General features: G+C 37.2%; 1 protein-coding gene across 1 annotated transcript in view; it reads right to left on the reverse strand.

The window, feature by feature from the left end:
• Window positions 1-1,279: 1,279 nt before the first annotated feature.
• The window catches only part of LOC117918030, a 28,893-nt gene continuing 6,248 nt past the window's right edge, over window positions 1,280-23,924 (reverse strand). Inside the window, exons 5-10 of the mRNA XM_034834563.1 lie at window positions 3,274-3,399; window positions 2,989-3,174; window positions 2,413-2,741; window positions 2,106-2,317; window positions 1,822-2,041; window positions 1,280-1,588 (exon numbers count right to left, since the gene is read on the reverse strand). Coding sequence (XP_034690454.1) covers window positions 1,280-1,588; window positions 1,822-2,041; window positions 2,106-2,317; window positions 2,413-2,741; window positions 2,989-3,174; window positions 3,274-3,399 — 1,382 coding nt within the window. The remainder of the gene's footprint in view (window positions 1,589-1,821; window positions 2,042-2,105; window positions 2,318-2,412; window positions 2,742-2,988; window positions 3,175-3,273; window positions 3,400-23,924) is intronic.

A 23,924-nucleotide genomic window follows, 5' to 3' on the forward strand; every position in this document is an offset into this window, starting at 1 on the left:
ATCAATGCGATATTTTAGTATTAACTTGGGTTTCCATTTATTTAAATGATATCCTATAAATGGAGTAAGGAACTCCTCTCTATTTTCATAGTTTGTATTTATAAGATAGTAATAACCTGAAAAAGAAATTTAAATGCATTGTTTTATAATAAAATAAATAGTTCATAGTATGATATATGAGTTTATCGGTATTTGGTACATTCATTCTAACGTATCCAAAAAAAATAATCTTTGTGTTGCACATACTCAAACACATCAACCGAGCCCTTGCAATCTATACTCAACTCATAAGAAATGGTCATTTTCAGGATCCCTTCATAGCCTTTAAGCTCCTTCACTCTTATTACTATTATATGTAAATTAAAATTTATAATTTTCATGTTTATGTTATTTAATTATATATGATTCTATCTTAATTTTTATTATTATTTAATTTTTCAGGTATCAGAAATCATGTTCTCCACTTTTGTTCTATTATCATGTATTATATAAATTGAGTAGTTTTACATAGAAAAGAACTCTTGAGTTAAATCAGGAGGAAAATTTTATTGTAATCTTCATTTTTTTTTTTTGGAGGATAATGATTGATACTTAGGTCGTAAAATTAATTTTTTTTTAACAATTTGACTATAAGTTATGTTTGGTTTACGAAAAATTTGAGGAAAAATGCTGGGAAAATAAAATATAAAAGAAAAGTGAAAGGAAATAAAAAGTGAAGGAAAATAAAAAATGGGTTAAAAGTCGATAAATTATTTTTATTTGTTATTTCAAACTTATTTTTATTATTTTAATTTATTGATATAAATATTAAATAATTTAAAAATATATAAATTTTTAACTAATTTTAATTATATTTGGTTTTTTAATATTTTTTATAAAACAAATAAATATAAAAAAAATCATTTTCTTTACATTTTTTTTCTTTTTATAATATTTTTTGAGAACCAAACATAACTTAAAAGAAAAGAACGCTAATCAATTTTATGGAGAAGAAGCGTATTTTCTCTTTAGAGAGTGTATCCTTCTGACTTGATAAAGCTTTTTCTCGTCCTTATCTTTTTCTCGTTAATATAACCTTTTGATTTATTATTAGTCTCTCATATTTTTATTAAGACAGGAATACGGGTATATATTAATAACTTTTCCTTTACGAATCCTAATTTGAAAGCATGTAGCTCCCAATCGGCTTTAAGGGAGGGGAAAGAGATCCACAGCCGGGCCGGGCTATGAAGCTGGGCTCCTGCTCAAACCGTTTGATGAAGTTGAGGATGATGGAGTTCTACGGAAAATGAGGGGAATCGGGGGATGCACGTTGGATGTTTGATGAAATGCCTGAAGATGTTGTCGCATCCACCGTGCTGATCTCCTCTTTATAGTGATCAGGGACTCTGGTTGAGGGAGCTGGTACTGTTTTTGGTCTGGTCGGGAGGAAGGATACGGCTTGTTGGACAGCAATGATTGATGGGTGTTTATGAGAAACGGAGAGATGAATAGAGCTTTGGAGGCCTTTACGGGAATGCAAGGGGAGAATGGGAGGCTTAACGAAGTCACCATTGTTTGCGTGTTTATCAATCAATTTGATAAGAATCTGTACTCCAGGAGGAAGATTACAGTCATACATAAATTTGAAAGACACAAAACAACTGAAAAATTACATCATCATCAGATCTGGCCATCACCATGGCATAAGGTCCTCCTTGCGCCCAGAGGGAAAGCAATCTACAGATACTCCTTGTATATACGCTCAGGCACCTTACGAAATGTAGCCTTCATAAGATCAATAAATAATGGAAAGTGCTTGAGAACAAAGTATGCCATTACCAAGCCGGTGAGTGCATATACCGGAATTGCAGCATATTTTAATTGATGCTTAAGCATCAAGAAGTTCCCAGAGCAGAAACAGGTCAACATGGCCGCTGTGGATATGAAGAGAGAGGTTGTACCAAGTAAAAATTTCCTCGGCAAGTTTCTAGTAAAATCTTGGTTTTGGTCCTTGGAGACGAAAATGGCGAGGAATATTAGCAAGGAGATCATTGAACAGCTAAGAGCAAGTAGGGATGACATTGCAAAAATACTGAAGCCAGATGGTGTAGAAGAATTGGTACCCTGTGTCTTGGTTTACTCCACCAGGCACAGAGGCTGATGAGGCAAAGGCAACAGTTGCTATGAGTGCTGCAATGAAAGAACAGGAATTGGATGTGCTATCCCGTCGTTTGCTTTCATCTTCAAGATTTGCATGGTTTTTTTGGAAGATCTCATCTGGAGTACATTCATCCCGATTTTTTCTAATATCAAATCGCACGGAATTCTGCACGTACTGCATTGAACCAAGTGCATAATTTAAGTTATTATTCATCAGTTGACAGTAATTTCTCAAAAGCTAATTTAAAGCTTGGCTTGAGTTTTGCATACCTGGTACCATTTGACTTCCCACTGCATTTGCAACATGCTGGTGGGGATATGCTGGCGGTGGTGGTAACCTGCTAGCTTTCCAGCTAGATGTAATGCAGTATTTCTGTGGTAATCAACAGCACGAAATGCAATTTCTCTATCAAGAAGATGTTTTCTGTTGAGTAAGAAGTCATATATATGTGATTGCCTATTCTCTACTGCCATCAGTACTGTGTTCTTCCAATTTTCTTTGTGGGTGTCATAAATGGCCATGGGAAACAGTTCCAGGATTTTCGTTACCATTTCCATGATGCCATTCTTTGATGCAACTAGTATCGGCGTCTCCAAAGCTGCAAAGAAAACAAAATTCATTCTTCTACTACAAGAGAAAGCCCAATTGACCGACAGACTGATAGCAATGGTCAAAATCTGAAGAATTTGAATTGTGATTACTCTGCACCGGATCTGCCTCTCCTCAATATCGGTTAAAGATATTGGAGAGGGTGGTCAGTTACCTTGTCTCCGCATCTTTCTATATATATATATATATATACCAAGAAGTTTATTTGTAATGAACAGGGTTGACATAGAGGCTACCTCCTCCCCTTCGGAAGTATCCATACTCTGAAATACAACAATCATAATGACGTTGGCTTGGCTCATCATGTTTGGGATTCATTTCATATGTATGCCTCGCAGCATGTTCAAGTAGTTTGTTCATGATCCGAAGAGACCACACATGCATCTCCTTTTTCTCTTTTAGCTTCCTTATCTGACTTGAACCTAAACATGTATCCACAAAGAAACAAGAACGTACTTTGAACCTCTATTGTTTTGGAAATTAATACAAGAGAAATTTGGGATGGTAATATGGTGTTATACCTGGCAGCACGGAGATGATAACCAGCAGTACTTGGGATACAAGAAGCTTGATGAACCTCAGGCATCTGCAATATTTTGAGGGGAATGTTTTGTGTCCTTGAGCTCCAATATTGCTTGAATTATGACCTATACAAAGGTGTAGGAATCAGTGTTTCCTTGAAGTTGCTTTTAAGAGTGTTTTAGCCTAAATCAAGTAGATCCTACACTCACCATGAAGTTCAATTCCTTGCCCTTCTTCAGGATTCTCTTGATCCAAGTGCTTTTTAGATTTTCCTGCATTTTTTTCCACTAATTACTTGGGGTATAGATTGGTCACAGCACACATGAGCAAGAATGTACTGAAAGAGGGATCGATTGACATCTCTTATGCTGAATTATGACCATATTTGTTACTGTCTCATACTAATTAACTACCTTGACTATGAATTATGGTTGCAGCATTAAGAAAGTGATCAGGAAGCCACAAAAAGAAAAAAAATTCTTCTAAATGATTCAGTCCCACCTGGTAATTTAATCATCTTTTTGCTTTGGGAGCCCCTGGGACGAGCTCTTCAACAAAAAGACCTTCCAATTTGATTAACAAGGGGAACTGTCAAAAATTTATGGCCTTGATGGAGATATCAGATACAAGATAACAAATGATGCACGCGCTGGATTCAATTCAGCCCCAAGTTTTTTGATTGGTAGGGAGAATCTTACAATGATACATGATTTTGTTGAGCAAGCTGACATGAATTCCGCTTCTGAATGCAGTAGGCTTCTCAGCTCGGACATGCAGAGGGGAGATTCCTTCACGGTCAAAAGAGTCCATGAGATCTTCCTCCTTATGAATAATTTGAAACGCCAAATCTGTCCGTCCACCACAGACCATGATTTAACCTAATATTATAATTAAGAAATAAAACATGTAGACTGAAGAACAGCACCCTAATATTGCTTACCCATGTGTCCTCCTTCAATGGCAAGATGGAGAACGTTTTTACCATCGCCGTTCTTACAGTAGCCAGTGGCTGTGTTGCCTTCACACATACCATACAACCAGAGGAAAGCCTCTTTCTTGCCATAGCGAACTGCCCTTAAAAGGGGCGTATCACCCTCTCGGTTGCGGCGACCCAACAGTTCTTTACACTCATCAGTGATGCATTTGCACATGGAAATGCTTCCCAGTGAGGCTGCCAAATGGAGAGGATTGTTCCCATCTCCATTCTCTATAGATAGAACATCCCTTAGATGCCCATTCTTAGCAATCGATTTCACTAGTTGTTCTACTGTGTCTTATTGCTCACATGAAACTGCTATATGCAATGCTGTGTTCCCCGATTGGCTGATCCTGATCTTGTGAGCTCTTGGTTCTCGCTCGTATATCTTTACAACTTCTTCCCAACTGCTGGCCAGGCTCTTCGCTAACTCTATCCTAAGACTAGGCTCCAGATCAGAAACCATTGTTTCTTAATTAAATATAGATATTAAACCAGCAGGATCCAACTACATCTCTATGATTATAAACTAGTTCCAATTTATTTCACCTCTTGACAAATTGAAATTACAGGTCAACAGGAAGGCATAATTGAATAACAACACTCACCTACAAGGCTAAAGCAGCCCCGTCCCTTATCTGCAGTTGCCGCTCAGCACCACCCACCACCGTGGCCGTGAAACTCCAAATCCTCAAGAGTCTACCCCTTCCGCTTCCTGGTCTTCCACCATCTCCTATCTTTTGAGCCATCACTAATAATGATTGTACCGTCTATCAACGCGGTAATAATGATTGTACCGACTATCAATGCGGTTAGGAGGAAAAGTCACGAACAAAGGCCAAGATAAAAGATGAAAAGTAGGATAAACGGAAAAGTTAGGAAAAATAAAATATATATTTTTTTTATTGATAGATTATTTGTAGAAAAATTGAGTGAAAAAAAAAATTTAATTAATAATGATGTAGTTCTTGTTTTTTATGGTTAGAATTAGAAAATATTTATAACTTATATATAATATATAAATTTTTATTGGCGTAAATTAGAAAAAATAAAGTTTATCCCTTCGATTTTTTCCTCATAATACATGTATTTTTTTTATTATTTTTTCTCTTACTTTATACCGCTCATTATTGATTTTTGAATTACAATTTGGAGATCATTACTAGGGATGGCAACGGGGCGGGTTCGGGACGGGTCGCCTCCATCCCAACCCCGCCCCGTTTATTTAAAATAATTCCCATCCCCGTCCCATTTAAAAATTTAAACGGGGCGGGGCGGGCGGGACGGGTATGATAAATTCTCATATCCGCCCCGTTTAACTTTCCTCTTTGATTTTCTAAATACATACATAAACTCACTCTCCATTCTTTGAAATTGAATCGGGCCTTTGGGCATTTCAGCATTGCGTTTTGAAATGGAGAGAAAATCTTCCGACGATGAGGAGGATCAACAAAACCTAATTGACGAACATGAGCAGAAGCTCCCTCATCAATCCGGCTTCCAGATCGAGGATTTCAAGTCTGGAATTTCTGCTCATCGTTTCTCCTTCAATAAGAGGTACCTTTTCACCATCTTCCCCCCTCTCTTCATCGTCCTCATTTATTTCACCACAGATGTTCGAAACTTATTTACCACCAGTATTTCCATCGTTAAAGCCGATTCTCCCACTGATCGTATGAGGGAATCCGAATTGTGAGCTTTGTATTTGTTGAGGCAGCAACAGTTGAGTCTCTTCTCTCTTTGGAACCATACTGCATTTGTTGATTCTGCGCCTATTCCTTCTAATTCTTCCAATTCCACTCTTGATTTCTCTACACGACAGGATCTTCTCTCCTCTATTGATTTTAAATCTGCTCTGCTGAAGCAGTTGAGGACCACCCTGAACCCGATTATGAGGGTATGAATGGATATGGGAGATGGGGGATGTGTAGAATATATATTATATGTTATAAACGGGGCGGGGCGGGGCGAGGTGGGGTGAGGCAATACCCGAACCCGCCCCGAACCCGTCCCGGGTTTTAAAAAAATTTCCCAAACCCGTTTATTAAAATTGATCCCCATCCCATTAGGGGCGGGGCGGGGCGGGTACCCGAAAAAACCCGCCCCATTGCCATCCCTAATCATTACAAGATTATTTCGGTCGGTCCTTTAAGATTAGTTTTTTACTTTTTTTTTTTTTTTTGCGTTCGTTCTCAAGGACTTTAAGGTTTTTGACAGCGTGACTCAGGACGAGGACATGTGACCTCATTCTATTCTTCCTTTTTATAGTCTAAAGCTATTTTCGGGCCCTTTGTGAGCAGCTTCCTTTTGCCACCTGGAGGAGGCACTTTTCTGCAGACTAGTAGTGGGCTACAGGGGGACAATTAGCTTTAGTGAGCAGTTTTTTGGCTGTTAGAAAGGAAATAGAGATAGTAGAGAAGCTGCTGCAGAGAACTGGTCTTAGAGGGACCGAAGAAGGAAAAAAAAAATGAAAAAAAACAGACGGAGAGAGCTGTGGGCTGTAGAGGTTGGTTAGAGTGCAGTGAGGTAGGAAGTATGGGGATCCTTCTGGTTGAGAAGGTTTTAGAACAGTGTGAGGCAGAGGGCGGGAGGATTCGAGGTTTTAGGGAGAGGCTTGCATAGGAAGAAAAGTTCACGGAGAGAGGATTTTTGGAGTGAGGTTTTGTTTTAGGGAAGAGGGATTCTCTGGCTGGGCAAGAACTGTGAAGGAGCTTTCAAGGGATTTTCATTTTCTTGCTGGTTTTCCCAGAAAAGAGGAGCATTGAGAAGTCAACAAAATCTTTGCTTTAGAGGAGCTCTCAGGTAAGTTTACTGTGTTCTTTGTTGGAAAATTTTTTATATGGACTAACATTAATTGAATAATTTGTATTTGCAAATTCGGGTTAATTGATAGTCTATTATATAATGAGCCCAATTAACTAGTGATCACATTTTGGATTGGGTTTTGCATCTTTTGAGTAGAACCTTAGTTGAGTGGCAAGTATAGGTTATGGGTCTCATTGAAGCCCATTATGGGAGGGCCCAATGAGAATCCAATTTGAGTTATACTAAGTCCTCTCTCTAATCTAGATAAAAAGGGCTTTTCTATTTTCCCATAGAGCCACCATAGCTATTATCAAGATCATAGAGAGGAAGACTTGGTTGCAACAATCAATCACGATTTTTTTTTATCATGGCTCAAATAGGTATGTTCTTTATAGCGATTTCCTATTATTAGTAACCTTTAATCATGTATGATTAATCTATGTGATTATGTAAATATTTTTACATGTGGTATCAAAGCCCGATTTACATGATTTAGGATCTACATTTGGAAATCGAAAATAAAACTTTTAGTTTCTTATTTTATTTTCTTTTCAGAGCCGAATCTGTGATCCATGAATGTGTATGTTTTTTTTAGTTTCTTTTGATTGTGAAACTTTAGGCCTTTTGTTCCTCTTGTCACAAGCTTCAAATTGATATATCATATGTGCAATTTCATTGTTTAAATTTGGAGTAATTAAGTTTTTAAATTTTTGGAATTTTCTTGTTTAAAAATTCAAGAAAAATTTTATTTGTTCAAATTATTGTGTTTTACTCAAATTGAACTCTTAGATTTTTTTTGTTTACATATATTATAGTTGATATGTAGCATCAATTTTGGTTTTTTGGCTCAAATTGGTGAAAATTGAAAATTCGAAAATATGGGTATGAACCCTAGAAAATTCGTTTTATTTTTTTATTTTTTTAAAAAAATAAAATAAAAATTGAGCAAGATTGAGAAGTTTTTTTTTGTTTAATTAATTGTTGTAGAGAGATTTATTATATTGTTAAGGTAAAAATACATGTAAAATGAGGCCGAAATAGGTGTTAAAATAGAGTTTTTCAATCTTGGCTATGGAGGTATGAAAAACCGAATTTTGTTAATCAATTATGGAGATCTTTAAGTTTTTTTTTTTTTTTTTATGATTAAATGTCCTAGAATTGTTAGAAACAACCTAAAGTTTAAAACCCCTCAAGATCCCGATCAAAAAAACCTTTTTTTTCAATTGTTTGTAATCCGAGTTGCAACTAGGTCATTTGATCCATATTGCAGAATTTTGGACCCAATGTTGGAGGTTGAAGATGACCTCCAGCACATGCCACATGTTCCCCACTAATGTTGGAAAATTTTTATATGGATTAAGATTAATTGAATAATTTGTATTTGCAAATTCGGGTTAATAGATAGTCTATTATATAATGAGCCCAATTAACTAGTGATCACATTTTGGATTGGGTTTTGCACCTTTTGAGTAGAAACTCAATTGAGTGGCAAGTGTAGGCTATGGGTCTCATTGAAGCCCATTATGGGAGGGCCCAATGAGAATCCAATTTGAGTTATGCTAAGTCCCCTCTCTAATCTGGATAAAAAGGGTTTTTTTGTTTTCCCATAGAGCCACCATAGCTATTATCAAGATCATAGAGAGGAAAACTTGGTTGCAACAATCAATCATAGTTTCTTTTTATCATGGCTCAAATAGGTATGTTCTTTATAATGATTTCTTATTGTTAGTAACCTTTAATCATGTATGATTAATCTATGTGATTATGTTAAATCACATAAACTAGTTAAATAATTAGGTTAAAGTGTAATAAAAAAAATTGTTGTTCAAATTCTTGCAAATATAATTGATCATATGCATATATATCGCTAATATGCACTATTGTTGTTGGGCAATTTTTTTTAATTTACCCAATTTTGGAACGTTGCATGTGAATTGTTGAGGTTATTTCACCAAAGTGATTTAACCATCAAAATTTGCAAGTTTATCAGTTCCTATTTTGTTGATGGGAAAAATCTTAAATTAATTTGTACAATCACCTGCCCAAAGGGGGTTATTGTGCAAATTAATTTAACAACATGAGGATATTGAATGAGATAAATAATTTGATAAATTTATTTGCCCAAAGGAAATAAATTTTAATGAATTATTTGTTGATCTTCATGCTTAGAGAATAGTTATTTATTGTGGACTCTGCCAAATGGGAGTTTATGATAGTACAATTGATTCTTGTATTGTATTGCTTATGATTATTTAAGTTTTTTTTACCTATTGCCCATAATTGATCTAGTTGCAAAATTTTGTCAATCAGTTTCCTTTGCTGTGAACAACAATAATGCTACAATTGAAATTCTAAGTAGGTCGAACTATAAGAGATGGAGATCAGACATAGAGTTTGTTTTAGGAATGATGGACTTGGACATGGCTCTACGTGAAGATGAACCTCTTAAGCCTACTAATGGAAACACTAAAGCTATGAGAGCTCATTATGCAAAATGGGAAAGATCGAACCGTTTGAGTCTCATTTCAATCAAGAGGTCCATTGCTGAGCATCTCCTTGGAGGAATACCTGAGAGCAACAATGCTAAGGAATTTCTCGTTGCTGTGGCAAATAGATACCAAACATCTGACAATGCTGAAGCTGGGCATTTTATGGATGAATTGATGAATATGAGGTATGATGATATGAAAGGGGTTCGTGAGTATATCCTAAAAATGGTGCATTTTCAGACTAGATTGAAAACACTAGACATTCTCATTCCCTTTAAGTTTATTATTCATCAAGCCCTCAATACTCTACCATCTTTCTTTTAGCCAAATCAAGACTGCATACAACACCCTGAATCAATCTTGGGGTGTGAATGACCTGATCCCTAAGTGTGTGGCTGAGAAAGAAAAGTTGAAAAGAGAAAAGAATGAATGAATTTGCTCATCTCGTTGCTCTTGGAAAACCGAATAATAAAAAAAGAGTTGAAAAGACTAGAAAGCCCAACTTCCATAGTCATAAGAAAAATAAGAATTTCAAGAAGAGTGCGAGTGAAAAACAGAAGAATGGAAATGCCAAGAACACAGACCTTAAGTGCTATCACTACAACAAAAAGGGTCACAAGAGGGTTGATTGCTTTAAGTTTAAGAATTGGCTAGAGAAGAAAAAGAATGAAAAGGGTATGCTATCTGCCTATGTCTATTTTGAATCTAATTTAGTTAATGTTCCTTTAAATTCATGGTGACTTGACAGTGGTGCTACTATTCATGTTGCAACTTCTTTACAGGGGATAAGAAATCTGAGGAAGCCAAGTGAAAAAGAGTCAAAGCTTAAAGTTGGTAGTGACATCAGGATTGAGGTTGAGCATATTGGCGTTGCTGTTTTAGAATTAGATTATGGTTTTCAACTTGTTTTGGACAATGTTTTTTGTGTACCTTCGTTTAGAAGAAATTTAATTTCCCTTTCAGTACTTGATAAAGCTGGATATAGTTTCACTTTTGAAAATAAAAGAGTTGATGTGATTTATGACTCTAAAGTGATTGGCAATTATGTTTTATCTGACGGGCTTTATAGATTGTCGTTGTTATCTACTTGTTCTTACAATGTTGAAAACAATGTTGCTAAAAGACCTTTGATTAAGGAAATATCTTCATTGTTATGACATAAGCGTTTGGGGCACATTTCTAAAGAACGAGTAGAACACTTAATTAGTTCTGGGATTCTTCCCCATCTTGAGTCTGATGACTTAGAAATTTGTGTTGATTGTGCGAAAGGAAAATTGACAAAGAATAAGAAAAATGGTGCAACTCGTAATCAAAATTTGTTGGAGATTGTTCATACAGACATTAGTGGACCTTATTCCACTACCTTGTATGGCAACAAGTACTTCATTACTTTCATTGATGATTTTTCTCGTTATGGCTATGTATTTTTTATCAAAGAAAAGACAAATGCTCTTGAAATGTTCAAAGTCTTTCGAATTGAAGTTGAGAAACAACTAGGGAAAGTCATCAAAATTGTGAGATCTGATCGAGGTGGTGAATATTATGGAAAGCATGGTAATGTTGGACAACAAAAGGGACCTTTTGCAAGGTACTTACAAGATAATGGTATTGTTGCTCAGTATACTATGCCTGGTAGTCTTGAACAAAATGGCGTAGCAGAAAGGCGCAACCGCACTCTTATGGAAATGAAGAGGAGCATGATGGGTAGATCAAATTTGCCAGAATACTTATGGGGTGAAGCCATTAAAACAGCAACCTACATTCTGAACCGTGTTCCTAGTAAGTCTATGCCTAAAACACCGTTTGAACTATGGACAGACAGAAAACCTAGTTTGAATCATTTTAAAGTATGGGGATGTCCAGCTGAGGTGAAAATCTATGATCCTTCTTTAAAGAAGACGAATTCGAGAACTACTAGGTGCTACTTTATTGGATATCCTAGTCACTCAAAAGGATACAAGTTTTATTGTTCGACTCGTGGCATTAGAATTGTTGAGTCTCAAGTGGCAAAGTTTTTAGAGTTGGATGTTGCTGATAGTATACCCTCTCAATCCGATGAAAGAGTGGAACCGATGGATGTTATTTTTTTACGTTTGCCAGTCTCAGACGTTAACCTTGATGTTGAAGCTTTTGATTATGGGATTCAACAAGGAGTTGCTACTGTCAATTTCCCTACTATCGAAATAAGCCCTATTGTGGATGAGATTCCTCCTATGGAAATGAGGAAATCACAAAGAACTAGGAGACCTGCCTTATCTAACGATTATTATGTTTACCTTGGAGAAGGAGAGTGACATTGTAGAAGAAGTGGACCCTACTACTTATTGTGAAGCTCTCAGTAGTGATAAGGCAAATGAATTGTTGATTGCCATGAGAGATGAGATGTAGTCTATGTCAAACAATGATGTTTGGGAACTTGTTGATCTTCCCAAAGGATATAAACCTATTGGATGCAAATGGGTATTTCATTAAAAAGAATTGATTCAATACATTTCTTATGTACCCATAGGTGCTATATTGGATTTGAATCAGATTTCGGATCAATATATATTGATTGACTGCCACCGGGATTTGACGGCGGACTTAAAAAGCCACCTACAGACGCTTTACGCCCAATCATTCCGGATAACGCTTGCATCCTCTGTATTACCGCGGCTGCTGGCACAGAGTTAGCCGATGCTTATTCCCCAGATACCGTCATTGCTTCTTCTCCGGGAAAAGAAGTTCACGACCCGTGGGCCTTCAAGACCAAAAGAGACAACAAAGAAAATGTTGAAAGATACAAGGCTCAGTTGGTTGCTAATGGGTATACACAGCGAGAGGGCATTGATTTCATAGAGACTTTCTCACCAGTCTCTACCAAAGATTCCTTTAGGCTAGTTATGGCGTTGGTAGCTCATTTTGACTTAGAGCTTCATCAGATGGATGTCAAGATAGCTTTTCTCAATGGTGATTTGAGCGACAAGGCCTACATGTCACAACCTGAAGGATTTAAGGAAAATGGAAAAGAGAACATGGTATGCAAATTGAAAAGGTCAATTTATGGTCTCAAGCAAGCTTCTCGCCAGTGGTACTTGAAATTTGACAAAATTGTAACATCTTTTGGTTTTATAAAGAACAAGTTTGATAAGTGCATTTACATGAAGGTTAATGGGAGCAAATACATTTTCATGGTTCTCTATATCGATGACATTCTACTTGCTAGTAGCAATGTGAATCTCTTGAATGATACCAAGCGTATTTTGTCTGCTAATTTTGACATGAAGGATCTTAGAGAAGCATCTTTTGTGTTGGGTATTGAGATTTATCGTGATAGATCTCGAAACCTCCTTGGGCTATCTCAGAGAGCCTATATCAATTGTGTGCTTAAAAGATTCAATATGCAGACGTGCAAAGCTAGTGATGTACCTGTTGTGAAGGGAGATAAACTCAGTAATGAACAGTGTCCAAAGAATGATTTGAAAAAGGATGCCATGAAGACTATTCCTTATGCTAGTGCCATTGGTAGCCTGATGTATGCACAAGTATGTACAAGACCTGATATCGCCTTCATTGTTAACATTCTTGGTAGATATTTATCGAATCCTGGACATGATCATTGGGTTGCTGCAAAAAAAGTCATGAGATATCTACAAAGAACAAAGGATTTTATGCTTGTGTATAGGAGGGTGGATAATCTTGAGGTAGTTGGATACTCAAATTCTGATTTTGGTGGTTGTTCTGATGATCACAAATCTACTTCAGGATACATTTTTATGTTAGCTGGCGGAGCTATTTCATGGAAAAGTGTCAAACAAAGCCTAATTGCATCCTCGACCATGTATGCTGAGTTTATAGCTTGTTATGGTGCATCATCTCAAGTTGTTTGGCTAAGAAATTTGATTTTAGAGTTGCAAGTTGTTGATTCCATCTTTCGACCCATTGTGATTTATTGTGACAATAATGCAGTTGTGTTCTACTCTAAGAACAATAAGATTAGTATGGGTTCTAAGCATATGGAAATCAAGTACCTTACAATCAAGGACTTAGTGAAGAAAGGAGATATTGTGATTGAGCACATAAGAACTGAGTCCATGCTAGCTGATCCTCTAACCAAAGGTTTAAAGCCCATAACATTCAAGGAACATGTTGTGAATATGGGTGTCATTAAGTCTTTTGATTCTTTGGTTTAATGAGAGCTTTTGTGATTTCCTTTATTTCAATTATTGTTTTATGTAAACATTGATCATTATTGTTCTGCGACTTACAAAATTCAAATCTTTTTATTATGATCATCATAATTAAGTATTATATTATAGCATGTCGTAATTGAATTACATACAACATGGTATCTTGAGATATTGAACCTTAAGAATTACAGTTGTATACTGTTGGATGTCACAAATACCACTATTTTGAGATTTTGTGGTGCATTGTTGGTGACATATGACTTGTTAAAGTCAAGCAATTTCATATTGTTTAGAAATTGTAGCAATTTCATTTTGTTGAGAAATTGCAATTACAATTTCATTTTGCTGGTAAATTGTAATAAGGACTAATAAGAAACAATGCATATTGATGATGATCACATATTGGCATTGATTTCTTACTACGCTATTGGGTTTACGATCCCTGTCGATATGGTTATAAATATTTGTGACTATAAGGGGTATTATGTTTGTTGAGATTAACATATAGACCATTATAGTCCAATATTAAGACCATGTTGGACCGGATAAGTTTAACAAGATGCTACTTATAGACTATCATTTCTTTAAAAAAAGTGTGGCCACACAAAATAAACTTTTCTGTACTTAACCCGAGAGTCTTATTTTCAAAATGAATTTAATGAATCCTTAAAAACAATTAATGTAGCCCAAGTGGGAGAATGTTGGAAAATTTTTTATATGGACTAAGATTAATTGAATAATTTGTATTTGCAAATTCGGGTTAATGGATAGTCTATTATATAATGAGCCCAATTAACTAGTGATCACATTTTGGATTAGGTTTTGCATCTTTTGAGTAGAAGCTCAGTTGAGTGGCAAGTGTAGGCTATGGGACTCATTGAAGCCCATTATGGGAGGGCCCAATGAGAATCCAATTTGAGTTATGCTAAGTCCCCTCTCTAATCTAGATAAAAAGGGTTTTTCTGTTTTCCCATAGACTTGGTTGCAACAATCAATCACGGTTTCTTTTTATCATGGCTCAAATAGGTATGTTCTTTATAGTGATTTCCTATTGTTAGTAACCTTTAATCATGTATGATTAATCTATGTGATTATGTAAATATTTTTACATTCTCTTGTTCATCTTCACTACCATTGTTCTTTCATCTTCTCCGCTTGCTGTTTGGGGTTTTGTTTGCTTGTTTGGTTATGAACAACATAAGCTACACATGAGTTTTGTTGATTTCTAGCTTGTTCATATGCTCATTGTTATTGTTTCATTCACTGTTCTTTTTAGTATTATTTGAACTCAGTGAAGCTCTGTTTCATTTTGCCTTAATTGAAGATATTGGTTGCCTTTTTCTTGTTTGAATCTACTTTTCCCACCAATCCAAGCCCATTGAAAGAGCATCAGATGTGGCTTTTCTTGGTTCATATATTGTTTGTTTGCTTTTTCTGGTTCTCCTCTGTTCTTTCTCTTTAGTTTTTTGATGCACTTGATCTGGGGAAGTGGATTGATTAATTAATCAATCAGAGAGATGGTCTTGGGCTTGTTCTTGGGGAATGCACTGGCAGATATGTATGCACAGTGTGGAAAATGTGAGGCTGTTAACACTTCATCCATTTACTTTTCCAGGGACATAAATGTTGGTCGAGTGGTTGAGAGATTAGGACGAGTCCCTCTCCAACCAATACTAGAGCTGCTTCAATTGTATCTCCTAGAACTGTGCCCTATGCTGGAGTCCATTCAAAAGTGTCTTTGGCCAAGGCTGTGCCAGTTGAATCAGTGGACACTATATGAGCTATGTTATCAGTTGATTGCATTTGGAAAGATTCTCAAGGATGACACAACATTGGATGCAGTTGAGATTGACGATAGTGGAACAATAGACTATGGGGAATTCCTTGCTGCTATTGAACACTTGAATAGGCTAGTGAAGGAGTTGATTCAGTGAGCCTGACTGCTGAGACTACTAATGGTGCTACCAAGAAATTCATTTGTGATGGAAATTCTGAGATAATGCCCAATGATTGCCTGGATGGTGATTTTTTTGTAGAAAATGATTTTGTTTCAAGAGAGGACTTGGAAACTAATCGAGTGGATTCCTTTGGACATTTTCAATTGCAAGAAGACAGCATCTCTGGATCTGAGTGCAAAAATGCTTACGGGTTCAATTCCAAAATCTATATCACAGTTGAAATTAATTGATAATCTGGTACTATCTTATAACTGTTTCCCCTGGTCTAATTCTTGAAGAGATCTGCGCTGGATTTCAAAAGGACAACAAGCTTACTGGTGGCATCATGAGATTTCAAATGCGGTGATCTTGTCCTTGGCAATGGGGCTCTGCTTACTTTGCTAGCACTGTTGAACTAGCATGCAAAGCTGTATATGCTTAGGAACACTACTTGTGCACTTTCAAATTTCTACAAGGGCAAGCTACTTCCTTTTGATCAGACAAAGCCTGCTTTTTCTGGAATAGATCAGTGAGCAATCATCATACATGGTTTCATCTAACCATTCTTGCTTAGATGACAAGTCAAATATCAGTGGAAGTGGTGCATGATCCCTCCAGTAAATCAGTTCATACAACTTCTGGTGTGGGAAGATTTGTTGGCAGGAATCAGTCCTAGATAGCTGGTTATTGCATCTCCAGGAACCCCACTGCTTGAAATTCTTGTGGTCAAAGATTCTGATGAGAAGCGCCATGAGAACTTTTCCAAAAACTTTCATGAAAGCTGCACCTGTTTCATTAAATATGCAGAAACTGATTATTTGAGGAGTGTTACAAAAAATCTCAGGTTGGTCAGTAGGCATCTATTGGTATGAGAGATTGTGCCCTATATCTATATGATAAGATGCTTCAGCTTGCTTTAAGTCACCAATTTTCATCAGATATGGAGAAGGAATTCAAAATTATTCGTACTAGTTGAGATCGTCCTCATATGGGTCTGCACAAATGGAATTTGATGCCAGGGAATGTTCGTCCACAGCTTTGTTCTGTCAAGCTTGTGTTCTTCCTCCAGAGTCCATTCCCTTCATCGGAAACATACAAAACCCCATCAATTAGAGAAGAAGTTCTTCGGGAAGGTTGTTGAAGTAGACAAAGAAGTATCTCTTTCATAAAGCAGCAGCACAGGGAATTCAATCTGGAACTAGGCTTGATCATGCCACTTTCACTGCAGTGTTAGCAGCTTGTGCCCATCCCTGGATGGTCAACGGAGCTTGGAAGGTATTTAATGAGATGTTTCTAAAATATGGCATTGAGCTCTCTGTTGAACATTATGTTTGCATGGTAGGAGTTGTAAGCTGAGTTGGAATGCTCTCAGAAGCAACAGAATTCATTTCTAATATGTCAGTTGAACCAAATGCCAAAATCTAGGGTGCACTGCTCAATGGGGTTTCAGTTTCTGGTGATGTCGAACTTGGGAAGTTTGTTTCTGATCATTTGTTCGAGATGGAGCCTGAAAACACAGGTAATAGTGTCATTATGGCAAATTTATACTCACAACCTGATTATGGAAGAATTGTGGAGATTCTGCACAGTAGATGGTTGAGATTTGATAAGAAGAATTGGAGGGCCTCTTACAATTCCCTGAACCTGCTTAAAGCACCTGATGACTCATGGACCAGAGAGTGTTGCAAACGAGTTTCGGAGCGAGAAAGATGTAAAGGAGAAAATGTGGAAGAAATTCATGTGATCATTACTCGCGTCCAAGTTACTGATGAATCAGTTGAGTACCTTAAAAGTGGTTCTGCAGTTTTCAGTGTTTTAAGGAACCTTGGTAAGTCAGAGGAAAGAGTGTTGTTAGGGATATTTGTGAAACCAACAATCAGATTCGAATTTAAGGTGCTGATGGATCAGAAGAATATTTTCAAAGTTCCTCTGTTAGCAATAGTTTTGGAACAGAGCAGGACCCACTAGCAGAAAAGCCACTTTGAAGATAGGATTGAACATTAGTGATGGTATCATGCAAAGAGAGCGACAACAGGGAAATACCTCAGAAGTTCTTGGCCTTGGTGACAAAGTGTCTGATACGCAAATAGAACAGACACTTTTCCCATTGAAATCGGCCTACACGGATCAGGAATCAGTAGGAAGCTTCTTGGAGCCATTTCAAAGGCCAAATCTGAAAGCTTTCATAACTGGTGGTGGTTTGATCCTTCCTTAGCAGATAACTAGGCAACACAAGGGCAGCAGTCACAACTGCCATCACAGCAGTAATTGATGAAACTTCAGCCCGAATACAGAACTCATTGCTGATGTTGTTTAGAAAGAGAGGCCGAAATGGATATTCCTAACTTCTCCTAACAATCTAGATGGATCTCCATTCTATTGGTTCTGATGCTCTTGATGACGCACTCCAGTATGCTTTGGCAGAGGCAAAAAAGATTAAGAACATGGCTAACTGGGAGGATGCTGTTCAAGTGGATTGTTTTCATGCAAAATCTGGTGCAAACTGTTTTTGAAGGAGCTGGTGACTGTAGTTCGTGGGTAACTGCTATGTTGGAACTTGCTCGGGATATTTCTTAAGGGGCTCATGGATTCAAGAATGCAGTTATATTTTTATTTAGTACTGGTGAAGAGGTTCCCCAAAAGGTTTCAAGCTGCTTTCAAAACTTGAAATGCTTGACTTGCATGGGAGTATGCTCAATGTTCATGTGGATAAAGAATTCTTGCAATTTTCAAGTGCCATTCATGTTAACTTTAGTGGGAATATGCTAGTGAATTCTGGTTGGTAGAAACAAATTATTATTGTTTTTTTATCCAGTATTTCTCCAACTATTACGCATATAAATCTCTGTCATAACTAATTTATGGGATCACTTGTACTTGCTCACCCAGTTGCCAGCGCAAGTACCTCTTCGACCAGGGGAGTTTTCCGAAGCTTCACCTACTGTAGGTGATTTTAGTGATCAATCATTGTTAGAATCCAGTAGTTCTATTGTTGTTCATGGAGTAGATTCTTTGGGAGGACTTTCAAGCTAGCAAATCTGGGCATCTAGATGGCGTGGTGCCTTCATTACGATGAAAACATTGAGTTCATTAATCGGGTTCCTTGTTTTTCTGCATATGGTTGGCCAGGAAGATGTTCCTGGGATTGTTGCTTCATCTCTGGAGAGCAGTTTAGACTCACCTAATCTCCATCACATCATCAAAAAACTAAAAAGGCTTCACAGACACATACAGATGGTGCAATTTCATTAGTAAGCCCAGGTGATAACACTTGGCATGCTGACTTGATTCAGTAGAATAATGACTTAGGTGGTGTTTGTTTTTTTACTTAATTCTCAATAGAACCTTAATGCTTAATAGTGTTAAATATTAGGTTGTTTGTTTTTATAGTATTTTATTGATATTAAGTATTAAAAAGTAAAAAAAATCAACATCTTATTTTTTCTATTTAGAAAAAGCTATATATTTTGGTTTTTTCTATTTAGTAAAAAATTTATAATAAGTCATGAAAAAGTAGAAAAACAAACAACCTAAATTCTAAAACTAAATTGCTTTCAGCAAAAAGCTAAAAAAACAAACACCACCTTATTCTTGCATGATGGAGGGCCAATCTTTGTGAGAGATTATTTCATAGAATATGACAACTCCTTGATATTTAGATGTGGTGGCAATTGGCATATCACAGTGCAAGCTTTTGATTGAAGTTCATGAGAGAAAGAAGCTGCATCTCATGCTAATGCAGCCAAGTCCCAGGAAATCAGCCCACGTCTTCAAGGAGAAGCAAGCCTACTGGCATACAGTAGGAACCAGCACAGAAAGCCCACGACTGAGAATTGATTCTGCACAATTTCCAAAATAGAACTATGATGAACTCTGGTGTGTATCCCAAAATCACTCGGAACAACTCCTTGAGAATGGTGGAATTGATAGTTTGTTTAGAATTGGGATAGGGCCCAATTAGCCAGAAGTCTTCTTCAATGCCGAAAAAGCTCGATGTTTATGACTGCTAAGTTGCTAGTGAATTACAACTCCGAAAACCTTGAAGAATCTGAATTCTCATTATCAAAATAAAATATGGAATTTGGTTCGGCTTCCATGAAGACTGACGTGGATGACACTGCTGAGTGCTCCTTTTCTAATGTATTGGGTATGGCAATCATAGGAGAAATGAGTCCGGAAGGGATCCAAAGATGCCACAAGTATACCAGGGGTTCATGCTAGTGACACTGAAATCCTTGCCATTCACGATTGGAAGAATGGGGAATTAAAACCATAGAAGTTATTGGAGGTTGGGACAGCTTCAACATCAGTGCCTAAGCACCTTATTACTTCCACGTGTACTCTTCTGCATGGCCATGCATGGTCACCTTAATATGCTCTGGTCTGGGGTCTTGATTGTGAGGTCACTTGTTCTTCTGCAATTGATTCCTGGAATTAATAGTTGAGGAAGACCCACAGATTTTCTCTTAGCCCGAGGAGGATTGTTGCTCCCGTGGACTGTGGACTTGGTTTCTTTTCATGGAGGAGTTGGCAGCTTGTTTCTTGACACAGTTGGCCGTGCTTTCAGTCAGAAGTACAATCAGTTCGGCTTTGGGAAAAAAGTCCCAGACTTGGATGTTCCAGTTGACAGGTGTTCTGGCCCGGAACTTGAGAAGGAGCCAAGTTTTTGAAAGATGATGATGCTGAATTTGTAAAGATGATTCTCATCAAACCCACGGTAGTGGAGACTTTCTCCAAATATCCTCCATTTGGGTGTTTTGTCGTTCAGAACATGCATTAAATTGTTGCTGTTGGTGACATCAAGAGTGTCGAGAAGAAAACTGTTGTAGTCCGGATGGAGAAGACAACTTCTCTGTCAGTGGGCATGATGCAGAAGAAGTCTAGAGGCTTGATGAGCGGCATTTTTCTGAATTGGATGATGGATTTTGATGATCGTTGTCACAAGCTTAAAGATGGTGGTGGTAGTGAGTTGGAAACTGAAAGTGTAGGAGAAGCAGAAGATGAAGATGAAGATGAAGAAGGACATGGATATGGGTATAAGGCTGTTGAGTGGACAAAGGATGATAAGAAGAATCTCATGGATCTTAGGACTTCCGAGATAGAAAGGAACAAGGCAACCACTTCGAAACAAGAAATCAACAAGAGATTCAAAGAGTTTAAGGATCGTGCTGATATAAAGGAGAAGATTGAGGCATTAAAAGTTGAAATTAATAATTCTGAGATGCCTACCATTGGGAATTTGGACGATGCGCTGAAGGAGAAAACTGTAAAAGTGAAAAAGGAGATTGAGTTTGAAATGGCTCAGGTTCTCAAGTCCATGGGTTTGGATGTTCAAGTGTGGAATCAAAAGCAAAATGGACCTCCTTCAGGAGACTCCCGTCCCAGGCTTCCAATCGAAGGTAGAGGAGTTGAATGAAGAAATTAACGAGGGATTGAAGATGTGATCAGATTATCAGATTTGAAGAGCAAGGTTGAGTTGCTGAAGATGGAGAAAGAGCTCTAAGATATGAAAAGAAGATATGCAGAGCACCTGTTTGAGAGAAAACAAGAGAGATGAAAACTAAAATTAAGCAACACATTGCACCACTTATAAGTGCTTTGTCTCTTATATACAAAAATTCAGAGATTAGTTACAAATGACTAACAACTTTCTAATTAGTTACAAACAACAAACAACCTGTTAACTACTTAAACAACTCTACTTGACATCCCCCCTCAAGCACATAGGAAGAGAAATAACTGTGAGCTTGCTCCGAAGATGGAGGAAACGTTGAGTGGAGAGAGCTTTGGTCAAGATATTAGCAACTTGGTCTTCATATGGAACATCAAGAGTTTCCTACAAGACTCATACACGAACAAAATGATAATCAATTTCCACATGTTTAGCTTGAGAATGAAGGACAGGATTTACAGCCAAATAAGTAGTGTTGAGATTATCATAGTAAAGAAAAGGGGGTTGAAACAGGGAAACAAAGAGTTCTTTAAGTAGGGATTGGATCCAAGTGAGTTTAGCTGCTGCGTTGGCCAAGCCCTTATACTCGGATTCGGTACTAGAGCGAGAAACCACCTTTTGTTTAGAAGTTGACCAAGAGACCAGATTGCCACCAAAATATATACAGTAGCCACTGGTGCTACATCTATCATTAGGGTAAGATGCCCAATCAACATCTGTATAGGCAATGAGATCGAGGGAGAAAGATGGTTGGAAAGAAAGCCCATAAAACAATGAACCTTTGAGATAACGAAGAACACGCTTCACAACTTGAAGATGAGTAGAGGTTGGAGCTTGCATAAATTGGCAAAGCTTATTAATAGTATAAGCAATGTCTGGTCTAGTAATTGTGCAATACTAAAGAGCACCCACAAGACTCCGATACAAGGTGGGATCTTCTAATCTAGTACCATCAGCTATGGAGAGAACAGGGACTAACAACCATTGGGAAAGTCTTGGACTTTGATTTAGACAAACCAGCATGCTGAAGGAGATCACAAATATATCTAGCTTGACTTAAATGCAAAGAAGATCTAGAATTGAATACCTCTATTCCAAGAAAGAAGTTAAGAGCACCAAGATCCTTGAGAGCAAAGCAAGATTTTAAGGAGGATATAAGTTGTTCAATGAGCAAGGAATTTGATCTAGTGACAATAATATCATCGACATAAACCAAGACAACAAGCATGTCAGAATTGTTACAGTAAACAAACATTGACATATCTACTTGAGAAATGGAAAAACCCCATTTAACTAAGACGGAATTAAGTTTGGTGAACCAAGCCCGTGGAGTTTGCTTCAAACCATACAATGCCTTGGTAAGTTTACAAACAAAGTTGGGCTTAGAAGGATCCACAAAACCTGGGGGTTGTGTCATAAAACCTTGCTAAGATAAATCACCATTAAGAAAGGCATTATGAACATCAAGTTGTCTGATAGACTAGTTTTTACTTAATGCGAGAAAACTACATGAATAATAGTAGGTTTAACCACGAAACTGAAGGTTTCAAAGTAATCAAAATCGGGAGTTTGATGAAATCCTTTCGCCACCAAATGTGCTTTGTAACGTTCAATAGTTCTACCAGGTTTAAACTTCAATTTATGAACCCAACGACATCCAATGATATTCTGATTAAATAGAGGAGGAACCAAGACCCATGTTTTATTCTTTATAAGAGCTTCAAATTCAAGATGCATAGCTTGCTGCCATTTAGGAACTTTAGCAACTTCCTTGAAGGAATTCGGTTCACAAGGTGGAGGAAAAATAGTCTCAGTAGGGGATAGAAATATCTTAGGTTTGAAAATGCCATTTTTGGCACGCGTTGTCATGGAATGACAAGGAGTAGGAACGTGAGAGGAAGGAGGTTGAGCTGTTGGAATAGGTGCAACCTCAGAAGAGGAAATTGTCACACTAGCATCAAAGACTAGAACCAACTCTGAAGGAGGACTAGATGGGGGAGGCAAGAGGGAAGATATTGAAAAGGATGGTACTGCTAAGGGAATGGCACAATGAGAGGGGGAAACAAAACAAGGAGGCTGAATTGTAGAAGGCTTAGCAAATGGGAAATCTAATTCATCAAAAATAACATGTCGTGATATATGTATTTTACCAGTGGACATGTTTAATATGAGATATCCTTTATGCTTAGAACTATAGCCAATAAAGGTGCATTTAACGGATCGATATGCAAATTTATGACTATTAAAAGGATGTAGAAAAGGATAACAAGTGCAACCATAGACACGAAGAAAATAATAATTTGGTAGACAATGGTAAAGAGTTTTATATGGAGAAGAAAAGTTTAACATAGAGGAAGGAAGCCTATTAATCAAATATAAGGCAGATTGTAAGGCAAAATACCAATATTTAAGTGGAATAGAAGCATGAGCAAGCAATGAAAGACCTATTTCAACCACATGTCTACGTTTTCTCTCCACACGACCATTTTGTTGAGAAGTAGACAAACAAGATACTTTATGTAGAATCACAAATTTACATAAAGTATTAGTAAAGGCTTGAAACTCCCCTCCCCAATCAGTTTGAAGCACTCTAACTTTAGTATCAAATTGAGTCTCAATCATTACTTTAAATTGCAAAAAAAATAGAGATAGCTTGATCTTTAGAAGCTAGTAGATACAACCAAGAAAATCTTGTATGGTCATCCATAAAGGGTACAAAGTATCTTGCACCATTAGCACCAACAATAGGGGCAGGACCCCATAGATCAGAATGTACAAGAGCAAAAGGCTGAGAGACTCTGGATTTAGACAAAATAAAAGGT

This window comes from Vitis riparia, chromosome 7, assembly GCF_004353265.1.
Source record: "Vitis riparia cultivar Riparia Gloire de Montpellier isolate 1030 chromosome 7, EGFV_Vit.rip_1.0, whole genome shotgun sequence".
Classification (NCBI taxonomy): Eukaryota; Viridiplantae; Streptophyta; class Magnoliopsida; order Vitales; family Vitaceae; genus Vitis; species Vitis riparia.